Raw genomic sequence first — 17,110 nt, 5'->3', positions numbered from 1 at the left:
GATTGGCCATTGTATTTAGGCTATTAGATTAGGAATTTAAAGGAGACATATTAGGTATGGATGTTAAGATGTTAATTACATTTAAGAGTCATTAGAATTGCGTTTGAGTCACATGTTTTGTACCAAGGGTGATTGCACATGTGACTAAACAAATCAACCCTAAATACATCTTAAATATAATTAAACATCTAGAAGGGGACGGCCACATAGGTGACATGGCTTGGACGTGCCATTTGAATTCAAATTTCAAAATTTGAATTCAAAATTGGTGCCAACATGTGCACTTGAATGTGGCGCCAATTCCATTGATTCCATGACCTATATATGCATGCTTCCTTCCAAATTGTAGTCACTTTGATCATTTTATGAGATATCTGAAAATTGTTCAGCATTCTCTCCCTTCAAAGTCACCTTTGGTCGAGCAAGCTCCTAGAGTCTCCTTCTAGGAATTAGGTCAAACACTTGTGAGCAATCATTTGCTCCCTTGGCTCAAGTGCTTCCGGTTTCCTTTCTCTTCATCTTTCTTCATTCAAATCTTCCTTCATCTGTAATTGGATCACCATTCGAATTGCCTCAAGGAAGTGATCAAGTTTAGCAGTTCAAGGAGTGGAGAACTTCACTCTACTTCACTTGGAATTGCCATCATATGCTTAACCAACTGTTATGTTTTATGCTTTCAATATGATGTACCATATGTCATTGTCAATCCCAAACTTCTAATCTTGATAATGCAACCTCAAGCATGTCATCCATGCCTAGCTCTTTTTCTTCATTTTCATCAAAGTGAAAATCAATGTAACACAATTACTACATTTACTTTGTATGGCCATTCAAGTGACACTCCTGACTCCACTTACATGAAGAAAAGAAAGATATGTGGATATAGCATGAACTTGTCCCTCATTTTCTTTTAATATAATGTCAAAAGCAGTTAACAAATTAAAAAAAAAATGAAATTAATCAAGATAAAATTTATTGAGTAACCATTATATAAGCAAAGACTCGATGTCCAAATATACTAAGGCAAGCCATACCTACCCGATATAAGTAACCGGTTAGATTACATATAATGTCAAACTTGTTGCAAAAGAAAAAGAAAATATACATGACAAAATATCCCCCGTTAGATGCATAACGAGCAACAAAAATAAATATATCCACTAGACACGGCGAGAAAAATCGGGGATAATACAACAACCAACGTCAAGAAGTGAAACACTCCAGCAGTGTGATCAAGTTCCCAGGTTCCTGCTCCCAATTGTAGTTGGATCAGAGTAGTCGTAGAAGCTATCTTCTAACATTTTTATTTTATACAATTATACTCAACAAACAATAAAATAAGAACACATATCAGGGGCAACATACACATCCAATCATTATAAGGAACATTAATGTAACAAGGAATTTATAACATAATTCAATTAATAAGCCATATTGTTCCAAACAAGCCATAACCATGGGCATTAATATTTACTAAGGTCATGACAGCCTTAGGATACAAAAAAAAAAAAAAAAAAAAAAAACAAGGTAACCACACTTTATTCATCAAACACGCAGTCTCAAGAGGAGTGATTATATTGTTAGCGTATATGGATGATATTATTGTTATTGGTGATATTTGAAGGAGCAACAAGTGTTGAGTCAACATCTAGCTAAGAAATTTGAGATAAAAACTCTAAGGAGGATGAAATATTTTTTAGGAATTGAAGTGTCTCACTTCAAGAAAGGTATTCTCAAATCTCAACAAAAATATGTCACAGATTTACTCAAGGAGATAGGTAAGGTAACTTGCAAATCAGTTGGTTACTCCCATAGATTCAAACCTTAAATAGAGTAATGCAGATGATAGTGCAGCAGTGGATAAAGAGATGTATCAACATTTGGCTGGAAATTAATCTGTATCTCCAGATAAGGAAATATATCAACATTTGGCAAGAAAATTAATCTATTGGATACTATATGGTTCATGCAAGTTAATTTGGAATGTAATAGCATAAATTTCTTGAATATTACATATTTATTACATTAAAGAGAATCTAACTTGCATAGGGAAGACACAAAAACACCAACATTTGACAACGGCCTTCATAAAGTAATATTAGAAAATACAAAGAATCAGTTTTATGCATATACACGCTGAGCTGGTCAATATATATTATGGAAGTATAAGCTCACCTTCGACAATTTTCTCTCTGAGCAAGGGCTACAGCAACTTGAGTTCCAACAATAGCATTATTCTTCACAAGAGCGATGTCTAAAGTGTTGTTAAGATTCACTTTTAACACTAGATCAAATATTAAATTTGAACATGATATTTGAAATCATATAAACAATAGTTACCATAGCTTAAAATTTAGATTATAATATACATTGTTAATTATTGATTTTTTTAATAAAGTAATGCTGGAAAACTTTAAAAATGGATACTTGCAGCAAGTGAAGCACCTCCAGTGAGGTCATTTATTCTAGCAAGCAAGAAAGGAGTCTCAGCATTCCCCGTTATATTGTTTTCCCTACAAGTGGCATATATTAATTTAATTTTAACAAGATCAATATTAAATCAACCAGTTAATGTACAACTTACATATTATGCCAAAATGGATAGAGACATTTACCTAGCTTCTTTAATGGCTTTTTGAATGGCTGATTCAATTATGTGTCCAGAAGTAGAGTGTTCTTGAGGAATCGGAACTGCTATCAAAATTCCAGTTCCAAGCTTGAGTTTGATGGTTGCTTCTGCTAGAAGAATAAAATTTAAGAGATCATATAGATAAAAACATAAATTTACAACAAAAATTCATTAAAAAAAAGGTTTTCCTTGCCTATTAAGCATGCACAGTCTTCAGGGGTATCTACCCGACATGAAACCTAGAAATTTTGCAATGATCAAATAAGATGTTGTCAATTAAACTCATTTCTTGGTACATTATACTATTTACCTTCCAATCTGACAAATAAATTAAATACTAAAATGCAATCATTTTAATATGGTGAAACATGGGCGGTGAAATTATTAATTGAATCACACATCAGAAGACCTATTTTCAAAATCATGAATTGAAATGTTGTGCTTGGTTATATTCATAACCAAATTACTAAATAACATGAAAGACATTTTTCAAATAATGAAACATTACAAACAAAATATTAACATTTTAAAGTCAACTCATTATCTAGTAAACAATTTGAAATCTAAACTTCAAAATCAAAATTTGAGTTATACAGTCAAAATAACAAAAATGTTTACATCAAACAATACTTGCATTTAACCGAAAGTCTGCAAAAAAAAAAAAAAAAAAAACAACTTTAACAATGGTTCCAAGCTTATACTCCAATGTTTTCAGCTCCGTATAGAGTACAAGCCCAACGCATCTAATTGAGTAGCAGATGCCTTATCCTGAGTTCTTGCAAATTGGACCTCTGAGGATCACATATCCTAGCTTGCTCTTGTCTCAAGGCCAACATTTGAAATACTTCAACAATTGCAGCAGGCCAATGCTTCTGATCCCAATTTGCTAGCCCTGCATCACCAACACCAGCAAGACCTTCTTCCTCCAAGGTATACACAACTTCATGGGTTGATTTTATTTCGAGGTCTCTATGTGGTTAGTATGCACTCCCCTTTATGTGAAGCACTCATCCAATTTCATGATGCACCATGAGGGGGACATGCAGGAATCAAACGCACTCTCGCTTGATTAGCTGCCAATTTTTGTTGGCCCACATGCAATATTTCGTTGAAACCTACATCGCATCTTGCCTCACTTGCCAGAAAATCGAGTATTCTTATCAAGTTCCCACAGGTCTTTTGCAGCCCTTACCCATTCCAGAAGTTGTATGGGAAGATACCACAATGGATTTTTAGACCAGCCCTTCACCGTCCAAAGGTGGTATACCATATGTGCCATTAAAGTTGGTCTTGATGGTGAGGTTGACCACCTTAAGGCTAGATTAGTAGCCAAAGGTTATACTCAGATATACGGTCTTGATTATTGTGATACCTTCACTCATGTGGCCAAAATTTCCATTATTCATCTCTTCCTTGACATGGCTACCATTCGACATTAGCCAGTTCATCAGTTAGACTTGAAAAATGCCTTCCTTCATAGTGAGTTGGAAAAGGATATTTACAAGGAGCACTCCCTTGGGTTTGTTGCTCAAGGGGAGTTTGGTTTGGTGTGTAAACTTTGTCGATCTCTCTATGGACTCAAGCAGTCTCCAAGAGCTTGGTTTGGAAAATTCAATCATGATGTGCAAAATTTTAGGATGAAATGCAGTGAAGCAAATCATTCAGATTTTATTATCACAATTCACCTAGAAAATGTGTTTATCTAGTTGTCTATGTTGATGATATAGTTATTAAAAGAAATGATACTATCAAAATTTCTCAATAAAAAAACCACTTATTCAATCACTTTCAGACCAAGGATCTTCGCTGTCTCAAATACTTCCTTAGCATAGAGGTGGCTCAATCCAAGGAAAGCATTGTTATTTCACAAAGGATGTATGCTTTGGATATTTTGGAGGAGACAAGGATGGTTGATTGTAGGCCCATTGATATTCCTATGGACCCAAATCAAAAGTTAATGGCAAGCAAGGTGCACCATTTCCAGATCCAGAAAGATACAAAAGGTTGGTTGGGAAACTCATTTATCTCATAATTACAAGACTTTTATCTCTTTTGCAGTTGGAGTTGTGATTCAATTCATGAAAGCTCCTCATCATGGTTGTCAAGATCGAGTTTTAACTCGTAAAAACTTCTGATTTTACGAGCCAGGGAAGCCCAACCTATTCAGCTCGTATGCAAACTCATTTTCCACTAAACTTTTGCAAACTCACAAACTCAACCAAAATCGCAAGTTTGTCGTGATTGAGCGTGGCTACACTGGTCACTTAAAAAAGCCCCAAACAATAGCAAAACTTGCGTTTCAATTTAGGATTTTTTCCTTCCCACGATTTGCACGTTTCTCTCAAGTCTCAATTGCTGAAACTGAACCCAAAACCTGTGTTGTTCGGATCTGTTCATCAGCGTTAGGACTTGCTCGTTGCTAGTTTGTTTGTCGTCCCTAGTTCTTTGGTCGAGATCGCGCTCTTTGTGGCTTGCTCATCGTTGGTCGGCATCTCTGTTCTCTGGTCAACATCGTGTGATTTAGGGTTGTTCCAGTTGTAGTGTCGTGTTTCCGCGATTCTCGTGAAGGTTCTTTCCCATTTTCCTTCTTTGTATTTTTCTCTCTTCTTCATGTCCCATTTTTTTTTTAGAGACCTTGGACTTGGAGATCATATTATTAGAGGATTAGAGATAGAGATTTGAAAATATTAATCTTTTTTTTAGCTTTTTATTTGCTATCATTTTAAGAACTTGTGTCTTGTATGAAATTATGCATGATTTGCTACTAAACTTTGTTACTTTATTATTGTAATTTGTTATTTTACTTTAATATGGAGTTGAATGTTGAGTTATGTTATTTATAAATATTTTAATATATTTTTTATATTAAATAAACTCTGAGTTTGCGATTTGAATTTACAGGGCCTCAACAAGTTTATATAAACTCTTGATTTGGACAACCTAGCTCCTCATATTGATCACTGGAATGTTGTGATTTGCATTCTCAAGTATATTAAAAAAGCTCTCCAGAACAAGGTTCACTATATTAAGATAAGGGAAATACCCCAATCTCTAGGTATTTTGATACTGATTGGGCAAGATGCCGCATAGATAAGAGATCAACTACGGGATATTGTATATCCATTAGAGGAAACACTATCTCTTGGAAGAGCAAGAAACAAAATGTTGTTGTTAGGCCTAGTACAAAAGCTGAACATAGAGCTATGGTCACAGCCACTTGTGAGTTATATGGATCAAGCAACTTCTCTAAGAGTCAAAGTTATGTGAAATCTAACAAATGAAATTGTATTGTCACAACCAGGCAACTCTTCATGTTGCCTCTAATCCAATGTTCCATGAAAGAACTAAACATAAAGAGGTTGACTGGCACTTTTTTAGGGAGTTTTTATCTAAGGAGATCACTACTGAATTCATTAGTTCAAATGATCAACTTCATGAAATTGTGAACAAGTCTTTGAGTGGGCCTTGTAATCAGTTTATTTGTTCCAACTTGAGGGAGAGTGTTAGCTTAATATATATTTTTGTATTACCATATGTTATGTAAAGCTGTTTTTTTTTACTTTTCCTACTGCTATAACTGTCTGTACACACTACGGTAGTTGTCTGCCGTGGATTCAGAATGTAATTCCTTCTTTTTTGTCTCATTGTACCTCTGTTTATATATACACATAAAATCTGTGATGAGTGAAGCTAAGTCACTCAAGCATTTTATTCAAAATCTAAATCCCAAGTCTGGGGACGGGAGTGATACCACCACTGCTGCAGTAAGGGGGTACACAAGCTGATAATCAGCAGCCCATTCAAATTGTTGAGGTGCTCAGTAAAGAAGAAATAGAAACTCAAGACAGGTATATTCTTGTAAAAACCAGTGTGGATGACTGATTTCGTGTGTAACACTTTCTGAGCTGGTGTGGTAACCAACTTTGCAGGCTGTTGGGTGTGAGCCGAGTGGTTTAATCTTTACCTTTACAAATTTCACTATTCTGTTAGAAAATAAGCATATAAATAAATGATTATGGGTGAATTCAGAATACAGGAATATACTATCAAAAAGGGATTTTCTATTCTCTATTATTTCTTCAAAATCCCATTCTCTCTGTCTTTCATTCTTGCTGGAGTGAGTACTCACTGGAAGAGTTGCCTTCTATATAGAATTACCAAATAACATATTCATTAACTTGGAAAGAGAGAATGGTTTTATTATTTCATTCATCTGTATTACATTCTCATTACACTTATTTATAACAATCTAATCTTCCAAAATAAGAAAATATGAAACTAAAATATATTGAAAAATAAATAGAAGATTCTACAAATATTTTCTCTAATTAAGAAGATATTTTCTCTAATTACAACACTCCCCCTCAAGTTGGTAAATGGATATCAACCATTCCTAACTTGCCTACAAGATCTTGAAATCTATCCTAAGGGAGCCCTTTTGTAAAAATATCTATTATCTGAAATTCTGTAGGAACATGAGTTGTAACCACAGCCTCTATCTTGACTTCAAGTACTGGAGAATTTTGTCAACTGCTTGCATGTGTCTCTCTCTTGGGTCATGCATAAACTGACTTACTACACTAACTGCATAAACAATGTCTGGTCTTGTGTGTGATAGATAAATCAACTTTCCTATCAATCTCTAATATTGGGTCTTCTCTACACGAGTACTTTCTTCACTTCCAATTCTATGCTTTTGTTCTATAGGAACTGTTGAGGTTCTACATCCCAACTTTCCTATTTCTTTGAGGAGATCAAGTACATATTACCTTTGGGAAGTGAAAATTCCGTTCTTGGAGTAAGCAACCTCTATTCCAAGAAAGTACTTGAGTTTTCCTAGGGCTTTCATTTCAAATTGGGCTGCCAATTTTTCTTTTAATGCCAATTTTTCTGTTTCATCATCTCTTGCAATAATCATATCATCCACATAGACAAGCAGTAGAGTGAGTTTACCTGTAGAAGAGTGCTTTATAAATAGAGTATAATCTCTTTGGCTTGTCTGTATCCCAAGGAAACCATTACTTTTGTAAATCTTCCAAACCATACTCTAGGGGATTGCTTAAGACCATATAATGCTTTCTTTAGGAGGCATACCTTGTTTCTTTCATTATGCACTTCAAAACATGGGGGAATCTCCATGTACACTTCCTCTTCCAGATCTTCATGAAGAAAGACATTCTTCACATCCAATTGGTGTAAGTCCCAACCAAAATGAGCAGCTAAAGCAATAACAACTCAAACTGTATTCATCTTTGCCACTGGGACAGATGTCTCCTCATAGTCAATCCCATAAGTTTGGATGTAGCCCTTTGCCACCAATCTAGCTTTATATCTTTCTATTGTCCCATCTGCCTTATGTTTCACTGTGAATATCCATCTACGCCCTATAGCCTTCTTGTTTCTCAATTTATCAACAATCTCTCAAGTTGAATTTCTTTCTAATGCATTCAACTATTTTCTCATGGTTTGAGTCCAATGTTCAATTTTCATGGCTTCCTAGACTGCGGTAGGAACTTCTATGAATCTATGATCAATTGCAACAATAAAGCTTTGGTGCTTATTAGAGAGATTGTTAGTGCAAACATATTGAGAAATGGGATATTTAACATATGACCTTCTTTCCTTTCTCAATGCAATGGATAAATCTTCAGTAATACTTACCTCCTCACTGTTATCTTCAGGGATCCTCACCTCCGGGCTAGACAATTCTTCTTGCTTTAGAGTCGAACTGGGTTGTTTTCTTCTTTCATATTTTTTGCCAAAAAATTGTCTTCTTCCTCACTATGGACCATGGTAGCTTCATTGCTTAAATCTTGGGCATCCTATAAAGAAAAATATGATATTGACAAGAAGCAGAGCTCATCCACTTCAAGTGCTTTCTCCCCCTGAAGTGGAGGACTAACATAAAAGGCTTGTGTTTCATGAAAGGTGACATCAATAGTGATAAAGACACGACGACTCTAAGGATAATAACATTTGTATCCTTTTTTATTAGAAGGATACCCAATAAAGACACATTTAAGAGCTTTAAGATCTAATTTAGTACGATTAGGATGATGAAAATGAACAAAAAACAGTACATCCAAAGACTCAATTAGGTAGACTTGATAGGGTTTGATAAGGTTGAATGAAGGATGCCCAAGCCTTTTATGATGTATCCATATTTGGGAATTTGACCACGTCTCAGATGTAGCTTGTTGACTTATGATCTTTATTTTGTTTTGGTCATCAGACTCCAACAGATACAACTCACTCTTCTCCTTAGCTGTTAAAATCGTCTTCCCCATGGCAAGGTCCTGAAAAACACAATGAGTGAAGAAAAATGTTATTGAACAATTTAAATCTTTTGTGAGCTTTTGCATAGAGATAAGATTATTGGCTAGTTGTGGAACATGTAAAACATCCTTTAATACAATAGATGATTCCAAAATTATATTCCAAGAGCCGCATATGGGTAACCCTGACCATTCGCAACTGTAATAAGTTGTTCTCTATTCCTCTTAATATATGATTTGAAGATCATACAAAAAGGTGTCATATGATCAGTTGCTCCTGAATCAAGAATTCAAATATCTTGAGACACAGGACTAACAATATGGAGAGAACTCTTACCTTTCATGGATAGAGTACATGGTCCAAAGGGCTTACTTATTGATCCAACCATTGCTTTCAAACGATCTAGTTCCTCCTTGAAAGCTTTCTTATCAAGATCTGATGGTGATTAAGTAATCGATTGATTGGTGGCTTCGACGACTCTGTCTATGGCGATGACGATGAGTGGGCTACACCGGAAAAGGAGCAAAAAACTCAAAACTCAAATCTACTAGAATCTGGGCCAAATGGGACGTCACAGACCCATGGAACGGACTTAGTAGGCTCCGACGACCGATTCCGTGATGGAGGCGGCGAGTGGGTCTCACCAGAACTAGGCGCGAGCTACACGCGCCGGCGACGGTGGTGGCACGTGATGGCATGTGGTGGCATTTTTCACGAAACGACTTCCGACGTTGTGTTCGCCGGAGTGGGGCACACCTTTCTACCCTATCAACAACTCCCAAAGGCTATAGTGGCAGCCGTGGTAGCCGGACAATGACAGCGATGGCTACTGTTGCAGCGAAACGCAGCTCCCAAGACTGGGAGCTCTAATACCAACTTGGAAAGAGAGAATGATTTTATTATTTCATTCATCTGTATTACGTTCTCATTACACCTATTTGTAACAATCTAATCTTCTAAAATAAGGAAATAAGGAACTAAAATATGCTAAAAAATAAATAGGAGATTCTACAAATATTTTCTCTAATTAGGAAGATATTTTCTCTAATTACAACACATTATGTTGTAATTTTAACTTTAAAGCAGCTTTTAAGATTAAGAAAATCAAGTCAAAGTCAAACCCTACATAAATAAGGACTTAATTAATCTATTTACGAAAGTGCACCCACATCAAATATTCAAGATTGAAAGCCTTATGAGAACCCAATTTAATATACCTTGCATCCACTTGATTCTGTGAAAAATGCAGGAAACTCGTTGGTCTTGTAAGCAGCAACACAAACTCCTAGTGTTTCCTATTCAAGATTGAAACAAATAATAATAATAATAATAATAATAATAATAATAATAATAATAATAATAATAATAATAATAATAATAATAATAATAATAATAGATACAATTGATGACTGCTTCAGTAATATTAACACAAAAGTAGATCGGTACCAGATACTCAAGTGTCCTGGGAATATCTAATATTGATTTTACACCGGCACATACAACTGCTACTGGTGTTCTAGCTAGCTCAGTGAGATCAGAAGATATGTCCAAGGCTGCCAAAAAATATGATAAATAATATGCTCAACAATAATATCAGATTTATTTGCAGAAACACCAATGATATGAAAAATGAAAAGAATATTCATTTCTTATGTTTGTAGACGGCAACGAGAAATTACATTATCCACGATGCAACTAAACTGTTGCATTAAATGGCAGTTTTACATAGTGTATTGTAAAAGCGTTGCCACTAAATGTGGACTCCCTTTGTGCTTTTTATCGAAGAAGCAATTATGACCTTTCATTACCAGAAAATATCTTTAAAATATCACAGGGCCAAAGTGATTATTTTTTGTTGGTATAGTATGGTTATTTATTTGTATGATAAATTAGTAAATTACAAAGGTATTTTTGGCCGTAACAAATGTTAAAAGGTTTTTTCAGTGAAAGGTCAAACTTGGTCAGGTGCCATAGCTCTCCGTTTCATTGTTTAAGTTGCAAATTGCAGGAACTTCATAGACCCTAAAAGACAACAAAAATTTGTAAAACATACACTAGTTGATTCATTGGTCTCAAAATTTTATACCAAAACACATGTCATCTTATACGGTTAGTCTGAATCCTTCATGAAAACCAATTCTTTATATTAGTACAACATAGGAGGTTAACATACAATGTTCCCAATGTCTGTGCACTCCCCCAATTCCCCCAGTCACAAAGACAGGAATATGAACCTGCGAAAAATTTTACAAAATAAAGGTAGTGAAACCAAAATGTGACAATACAAGGACTGAAGATGAATTAGAGAAAGCATACCATAGCAGCAAAAAACATTGTTGCAGAAACAGTAGTGGCACCATTTCCACCTTGAGCTACCTTAAAATTATAAATATTAGTATGTAAAACTGTAGTCAAACACTTAAAAATCATAAAGGTGCTGAATGAAATGGTTATGGTTGTGAGTGTGAGAGAGTTAATAAAATCTTTTAGCAATATTGCATTAACATCGAAAGTTCACATCTAATAGTTATTATGATGTATGCTTCAGAACATTAAAATATCCTCACAGGATGAACATAATGGCAATAACAAATTTGAAAACCTGTAAAAAAAAATATAGTTCATTAAAAGTACAAAAATTATGGTGAGACAACTTAAAACCTTAGACCATTAGTCAACTCAAAATTGAAGAAACCAATCTCAAATGCTTGCAAGAATCTAAGAAATTAGTTGAACAATATAGAAGAACCAGCAAAAGTCACCAGCAAAATGGGAAGAACCAGCAGGATAATAATGAAGACTTCCATCAGTATCAGCAGTAAAATTTGCACCATCAAAAGCATGTTTGAGTGGACATATAAGTAAATAAACTTTATCATAATGCTAAATGGTATTTTCATTCATGCAATTTATACTTTCAAGTAACAGTTATTAGTTGAGCTTTACTTTAGCAATAACTTGATGTCCCTGATGATAGTAACATTCTGAAAACCTTGTCAACTTTTTTTTTAATAAATTTAGATACAATTGTCGAATGAGAGCATATCCAACTACATTCTATTCAACTGTGTAAAAAAAAAAGCATATATTTCAACTTTGGGCTAGCCGGTTAGAAGATGGAAAGATGGATGGGATGAGGCCAACTTATAATTCCAAGGAATTCTTGCTATACATAGTAGTTGCTTAAAATTCTTGAACTACACAACATTTTGGCAATAATGGTTTTCTAGTTTTATTTTTTGTAGGGTAGCTAAGGACAATCATTTAGACATATACATACATAAATATGGTATGCAAAATGATGCCAAAACACTCACAACATGTGCTATGTCCCTTCTAGCTGTCTTTTGAGCTCTGGTTCCCAGAATAGCTAGCCTTTCAAGTTCTTCTATACTTAGACCTATCCAAATAAAACAAGCAAGCAAAAGTAAATGTCTAATTTTTAAACAAAAAGATAGAATAAAATATATTTGCTATTATTGCAGCAGCAATGGGATAAAAAAACTCTTCATATGACGTTTTCAACTTTGTGAACACATAACATGCAAATAGCAGGCCGGTACGCCCCACCCACCCAACGATGCAATACCCACGCCATGTTGCATAAGGTGGCCGTGATCGCTTTTATAGCGGACTCTGCAACGTGATGTCATCACGATTGTGTTTCCGCTGAAGTCTACAATGCAATAGTGTTACAGCGTTTCTGTTTGACAACACTGAATAATATTCTTTGCTACTACTTTACCCTTATTTTCATTCCAAGCACCCAACTGAAACCAAACTCAATTTACAAAACAGCATGAAAAGGAAATCCACGAGTAAAGTGCAAGCTCTCCAACATTCTTCTCATACCAAATCACTTGTGCTTGTAAATGTATGATAAAATATGAAATAATAATTGAATTCAAAGACTTGAGAAAGATGGAAATACCTATACAAGGTGTGCCATCTAAAATAGCAATGGTTGCCGGAACTGCACCGTTCTCTCTTACAATACGTTCCACCTCTCTTGCAGTTTCTAAATTTTGAGGATATGGCATCCCTACAAACAAGAGTGTATTCCAAATACTAAATTCTGGGTATTGGAGTTGAAAAAGGAAAACAATACACACACAAATAGAGAGAGAGAGAGAGAACCGTGAGAAATGATGGTCGATTCTAGAGCAACAACTGCACGCCCTAGTGATAATGCTTCAGAAACCTCTGAAGCTACCTTCACCTTGATTGACTTTTCAATTACATTGACTTGCACAGCCTATATCAAAACCCAGTGATTATTCATTTTGCTTACGAATAATGTTTTCACCAGAATGATACAAAAATGACTACAAGGGTTGAAAAAAGGGAACAACATTACTTGGATGAATTTATTGCAACAAATACTAATGATCATTATGTGAAAAATCCATATTCAATACCTTGTTGCTGGTTCCATTCAAATCCAAGTGTCTTTGAAGATTGGCTAGTCGTGAGACAGCTGAGAATGCCATGCCACCTGCTTAAGATTGTGTTTGAATGAGGAAATAAATAACAGGTCACAAATCAACAATAGAAACACCAATCATCGAAATAAGAAAACAAAACACAGATCAACAATCCCAAAAAAATTAAAATTGACGCAACAAACCCTAGATCATAGAGATGAGAGACTGAGTGAGACGAACGTAATATGAATCAGAGAAAGAGAGATTTCTGAACCTAGAAAGGAAGAATGAGGGGATCTGATCTGAAAATGCGAGCGAGGGTGGAGTGCGAGTGTGTATTTTCAGTGGAATTTGACTTCCTACCATTAAATATCGTTCCACAACATAGATATCGGATGCAACATGACCTGGTTTTACTACTGTCATTTTGGTTTTAATATCTCATTTTGGTTTTTGACAAATGACAATAGAAAAATTAGGTTTTGTTGTGTCTGACATTTGTGATGTTAATGATATTTAAAAGTAAGCCTCGGTGGGTTAAGGAGGAAAGGTGTTTATAAACTACCCTTAGTCTCGACTTCTAAGCGATGTGAGACTTTTTTAGGCATACTGGAACAAGCCCCCCAGTCGATGCTAAGGAGCAAGAGTAGCCTAAGCCCTCCTTCTAGCACCAAATATTCCTACTGTAAGTCCACTGTCATTGTTAGGGTCACCGCATCTGAGATATTGTCCACTTTGGCACTCGTTGAACCGTCACGGTTTTGACCTTTAAAAGGCGTCTCAATAGATTAAAGAAGAAGGGTGTTTATAAACTACCCTTAACCTCGACTTCTAAGCGATGTAAGACTTTTTTAGGCATACCGGAACAAGTAATAACTCAAATTCCACTGAAAATATAGACCCTTGCACTCTCACCACCCTCGCTTGCATTCTCAAATCAGATTCCCCTCATTCTCCCTCTCTAAGTTCAGAGGCCCCCTCTTTGTCTCACTTGCTCTCTCATCTCTATGATCTAGTTTCTATTCAAAACATGTGATAAAAAATAGCATAGCATCAAATAAACCAGACATCATAAGATGCTAAAAGGTAAACACAATAGATGTTAACAACATTTCCTGATAGCTGTTAATAACTCTACCCGGGCAGGCATGGACTAGCATAGAAAAGCAAACCAAAATAAGCTGGTAAAATAATTCAGTTTGAAACCAAACCAGTTTTACTTTTGCCGAAGAGGTTTGCTTTTTGGTGAACCAGTTCAGATCAAGCTTTGAACTGATTTAGGTTGGAAGTAAACCAGTTCAGAACCGGCTTTGAATTTAAAACTGGTTTTTAATATGAATATAACCCAATCAAAATCAGTTTATAACCTGCAAAAACTGGTTTTTCCAAGTGAAAACAACAGGTTCAAAAATAGCATCACTTGGCCATTCATGTGCAAAGGGTTATCTATCCACGTTATGCCTAATAAATATAATGCGATTCAGAAGTAAAATAAAGGAAAGAAAACTCTGCTCCGGTGTACCTTTTTGTACATATCACTACTTAAATATTGAATTATAAATTAATGAAACACAACAACCAAGGTACATTAAAAATTTAGTGTGAAATCGTGAATAACTGTTGAGAAACTTTACTTTTTACTGATGAATTTGCCGTCTATTTGGCAGGGTTCTATTGAGACCCCACCTTCAAAATATTACATTTAGTCAGAGAGTCTGTAAAAGAATTGTCATAGTCAGCACTTAAGCCTGTAAGATATATCTTTCAACTTACTAACAACACAATCACATCAAACAGCATCCCATGTGACTTGTAATAAATAAATACAGCAACATATGACACGAAATATATACCATCATTAGTCATACATGGATATGAGATGCCAATGGACTTTTGACTTGCTGATACCTACTTGTAATCAGAAATTTTACTTTTTTCTCATGCTTATTGTCTAGAAAAACTGAATGAAATTAGTCATAAGAGTCTTCATACCTGTTCTATGTTATCTGTGAGCAGCAATACTTGGCAACAAAACAATCCCACCTCTCTTGTGTAGCCACTCACCGGAAATGTAGGAACCGGTTAAATCCGTCGAGGCTCACAGAATTACCACAAAATCGTCCGTTGCTCAATGAAGAGTGTATTTGCAAAGAAAGCGGCTTTGCGAAAGGAGCAATGGATACACAATTGCGAAATAAAAAGGCAATTGGTGTCTCATTTTAATGGATTCGTGAGGTTGTGCAGATTTTGAAATCGAGCGTAAAAGGGCTTGTGTTCACACTTCCCATTTAGAATAGGAATTTTTTCCATTTTTCCAACTAAATAAATAATCTATAATTTTGCATACACACTTTTAATTAGTAATAGAGAAAAAGATTACCTAGTAGAAAGATTTAAAAAAACTATAACCAATTTTCAATCTATTTTTTTTAATTTAATTTTCATCTCACATGATTAGTAAGGTAAAAACATGATAAGAGGAAAAATAATTTATTTAATTATGATTATACAATATATTTTACGGTCTCATTATTTTATATATACTTTATCTAAATCTTATTTTGTAATCATTAAAAAATATTAAATGTAAAAAATATATTTTCATATGAAAGACAATACATTAGTGTGAATATAATAATAAATATGATAAATCAACACTACTACTAAGAAAATAAATATCAAAAGTACTTGATTTGGGAAATGTATCATTTTATCATTAAACTTTCATAAAGGTATTTTAGTTCCCAATTGGGATGGAGAAATCATCGATAGTAGAATAAAATGATGTACATGGCAAAACTGTAACACCTTGATTTTTCATACTTTATATAAATAAATTTTGAAATTATTTTGATATTTAATATAGTTATTTTAGAGTTTTAATATTATATATTTAATTAATTATATGAGCTTTATTTTATTTATGAGACATGATTTATAATGATTATTTTGATTAGTGATATATAGATAATTTTTATGAAATGTATTTTATTAATAATATGTTTTTATTTATTGTAATATTTTAATGTGTTTATTAGAAGGATTTTTAATATCATTTAGTTAGTAGATATGAGTTTTATTTTTATATAAACGTATGTTATTTTACTAGAAGGGAGAAATATATTTTATATTATTTATCTATTTTATGTGAACTTTATTTTTATGATTTTTAATTAATATTTGGATTATTTGCTATAAGACTATTTTTATGAAAAATATGTTTTATTAAGAATTATGTTTATGTTATTTATAACCCCAAGCGTGTGGTTCAGTGGTAGGGGTTGATCTAACCTTAAGCAAGGTTAGGGGTTTGAATCTTGTCTTGTGTATGCAGTTGCGTTAAATCTTGGGGCCATGAGAAGGGAAGGAGGGACGTAGTGGTATTTTTCTAAATATTATTATTATTTATTTTTATTACTTTTACAAAAGGAGTTGTCAAGAGTTACTTTCATGCTTCTTATTTCTCCCGACTAGTCTCTCATTTCTTACTCAAGAGAACCAAGAGGCCGAGGAACCGCACATACTTCATCTTCTGCTCATCCAGGTAAGGGAGAGTGAGAAATCTCACTCGGGGGTGTAAGAATAATTGTTGGGTAGTAGGATTGACCCTCAATCCCTTGCCTGATAACTTTATGAAAGTTTTTTGTTTTACTTTTTGATTGTTCTATTGCATTCTTTATGTGATTTTAAGTGTGAATATGCGTTCAATTTTGAGAATAGATAAATTTTTATATGGATTAGAGTGTTCTATGACCCTCAATCCCTTGCCTGATAAGAACAG

The 17,110-nt window shown here is 34.4% G+C and overlaps 1 protein-coding gene and 1 long non-coding RNA gene across 9 annotated transcripts; one reads left to right on the top strand and one right to left on the bottom strand.

Annotated features, from left to right (window-relative positions):
• Positions 1–956: 956 nt before the first annotated feature.
• Positions 957–15,621, bottom strand: LOC109791429 (indigoidine synthase A family protein). 8 transcript variants are annotated; one of them, XM_083061752.1, is made up of 15 exons: positions 15,322–15,620; positions 13,324–13,400; positions 13,043–13,160; positions 12,837–12,947; positions 12,223–12,305; positions 11,222–11,281; positions 11,079–11,139; positions 10,352–10,458; positions 10,123–10,200; positions 8,710–8,925; positions 2,823–2,868; positions 2,616–2,736; positions 2,428–2,513; positions 2,176–2,254; positions 957–1,294 (listed from the first exon to the last, which is right to left on the bottom strand). In XM_083061752.1, exons 2-15 carry the CDS (start codon positions 13,393–13,395, stop codon positions 1,288–1,290), a joined length of 1,245 nt encoding a protein of 414 aa, XP_082917878.1. In that variant the 5' UTR covers positions 13,396–13,400; positions 15,322–15,620; the 3' UTR covers positions 957–1,287. The 8 variants fall into 8 exon arrangements, with proteins under 8 accessions (XP_082917878.1, XP_082917879.1, XP_029125707.2 ...); XM_083061753.1 differs by having other exon boundaries at positions 957–1,291; XM_029269874.2 differs by having other exon boundaries at positions 957–1,248; positions 15,322–15,618.
• On the top strand, positions 3,301–6,273 carry LOC109791430 (uncharacterized). Its single transcript, XR_002239029.3, has 2 exons — positions 3,301–5,197; positions 5,531–6,273. It is a non-coding gene; the product is annotated as an uncharacterized LOC109791430 (long non-coding RNA).
• Positions 15,622–17,110: the final 1,489 nt, after the last annotated feature.

This window comes from Cajanus cajan, chromosome 8 (genome assembly GCF_000230855.2).
Source record: "Cajanus cajan strain Asha chromosome 8, NIPB_CcT2T_4, whole genome shotgun sequence".
In the NCBI taxonomy this organism is placed as follows: Eukaryota; Viridiplantae; Streptophyta; class Magnoliopsida; order Fabales; family Fabaceae; genus Cajanus; species Cajanus cajan.
This window is presented reverse-complemented; position numbering and strand designations above follow the sequence as displayed.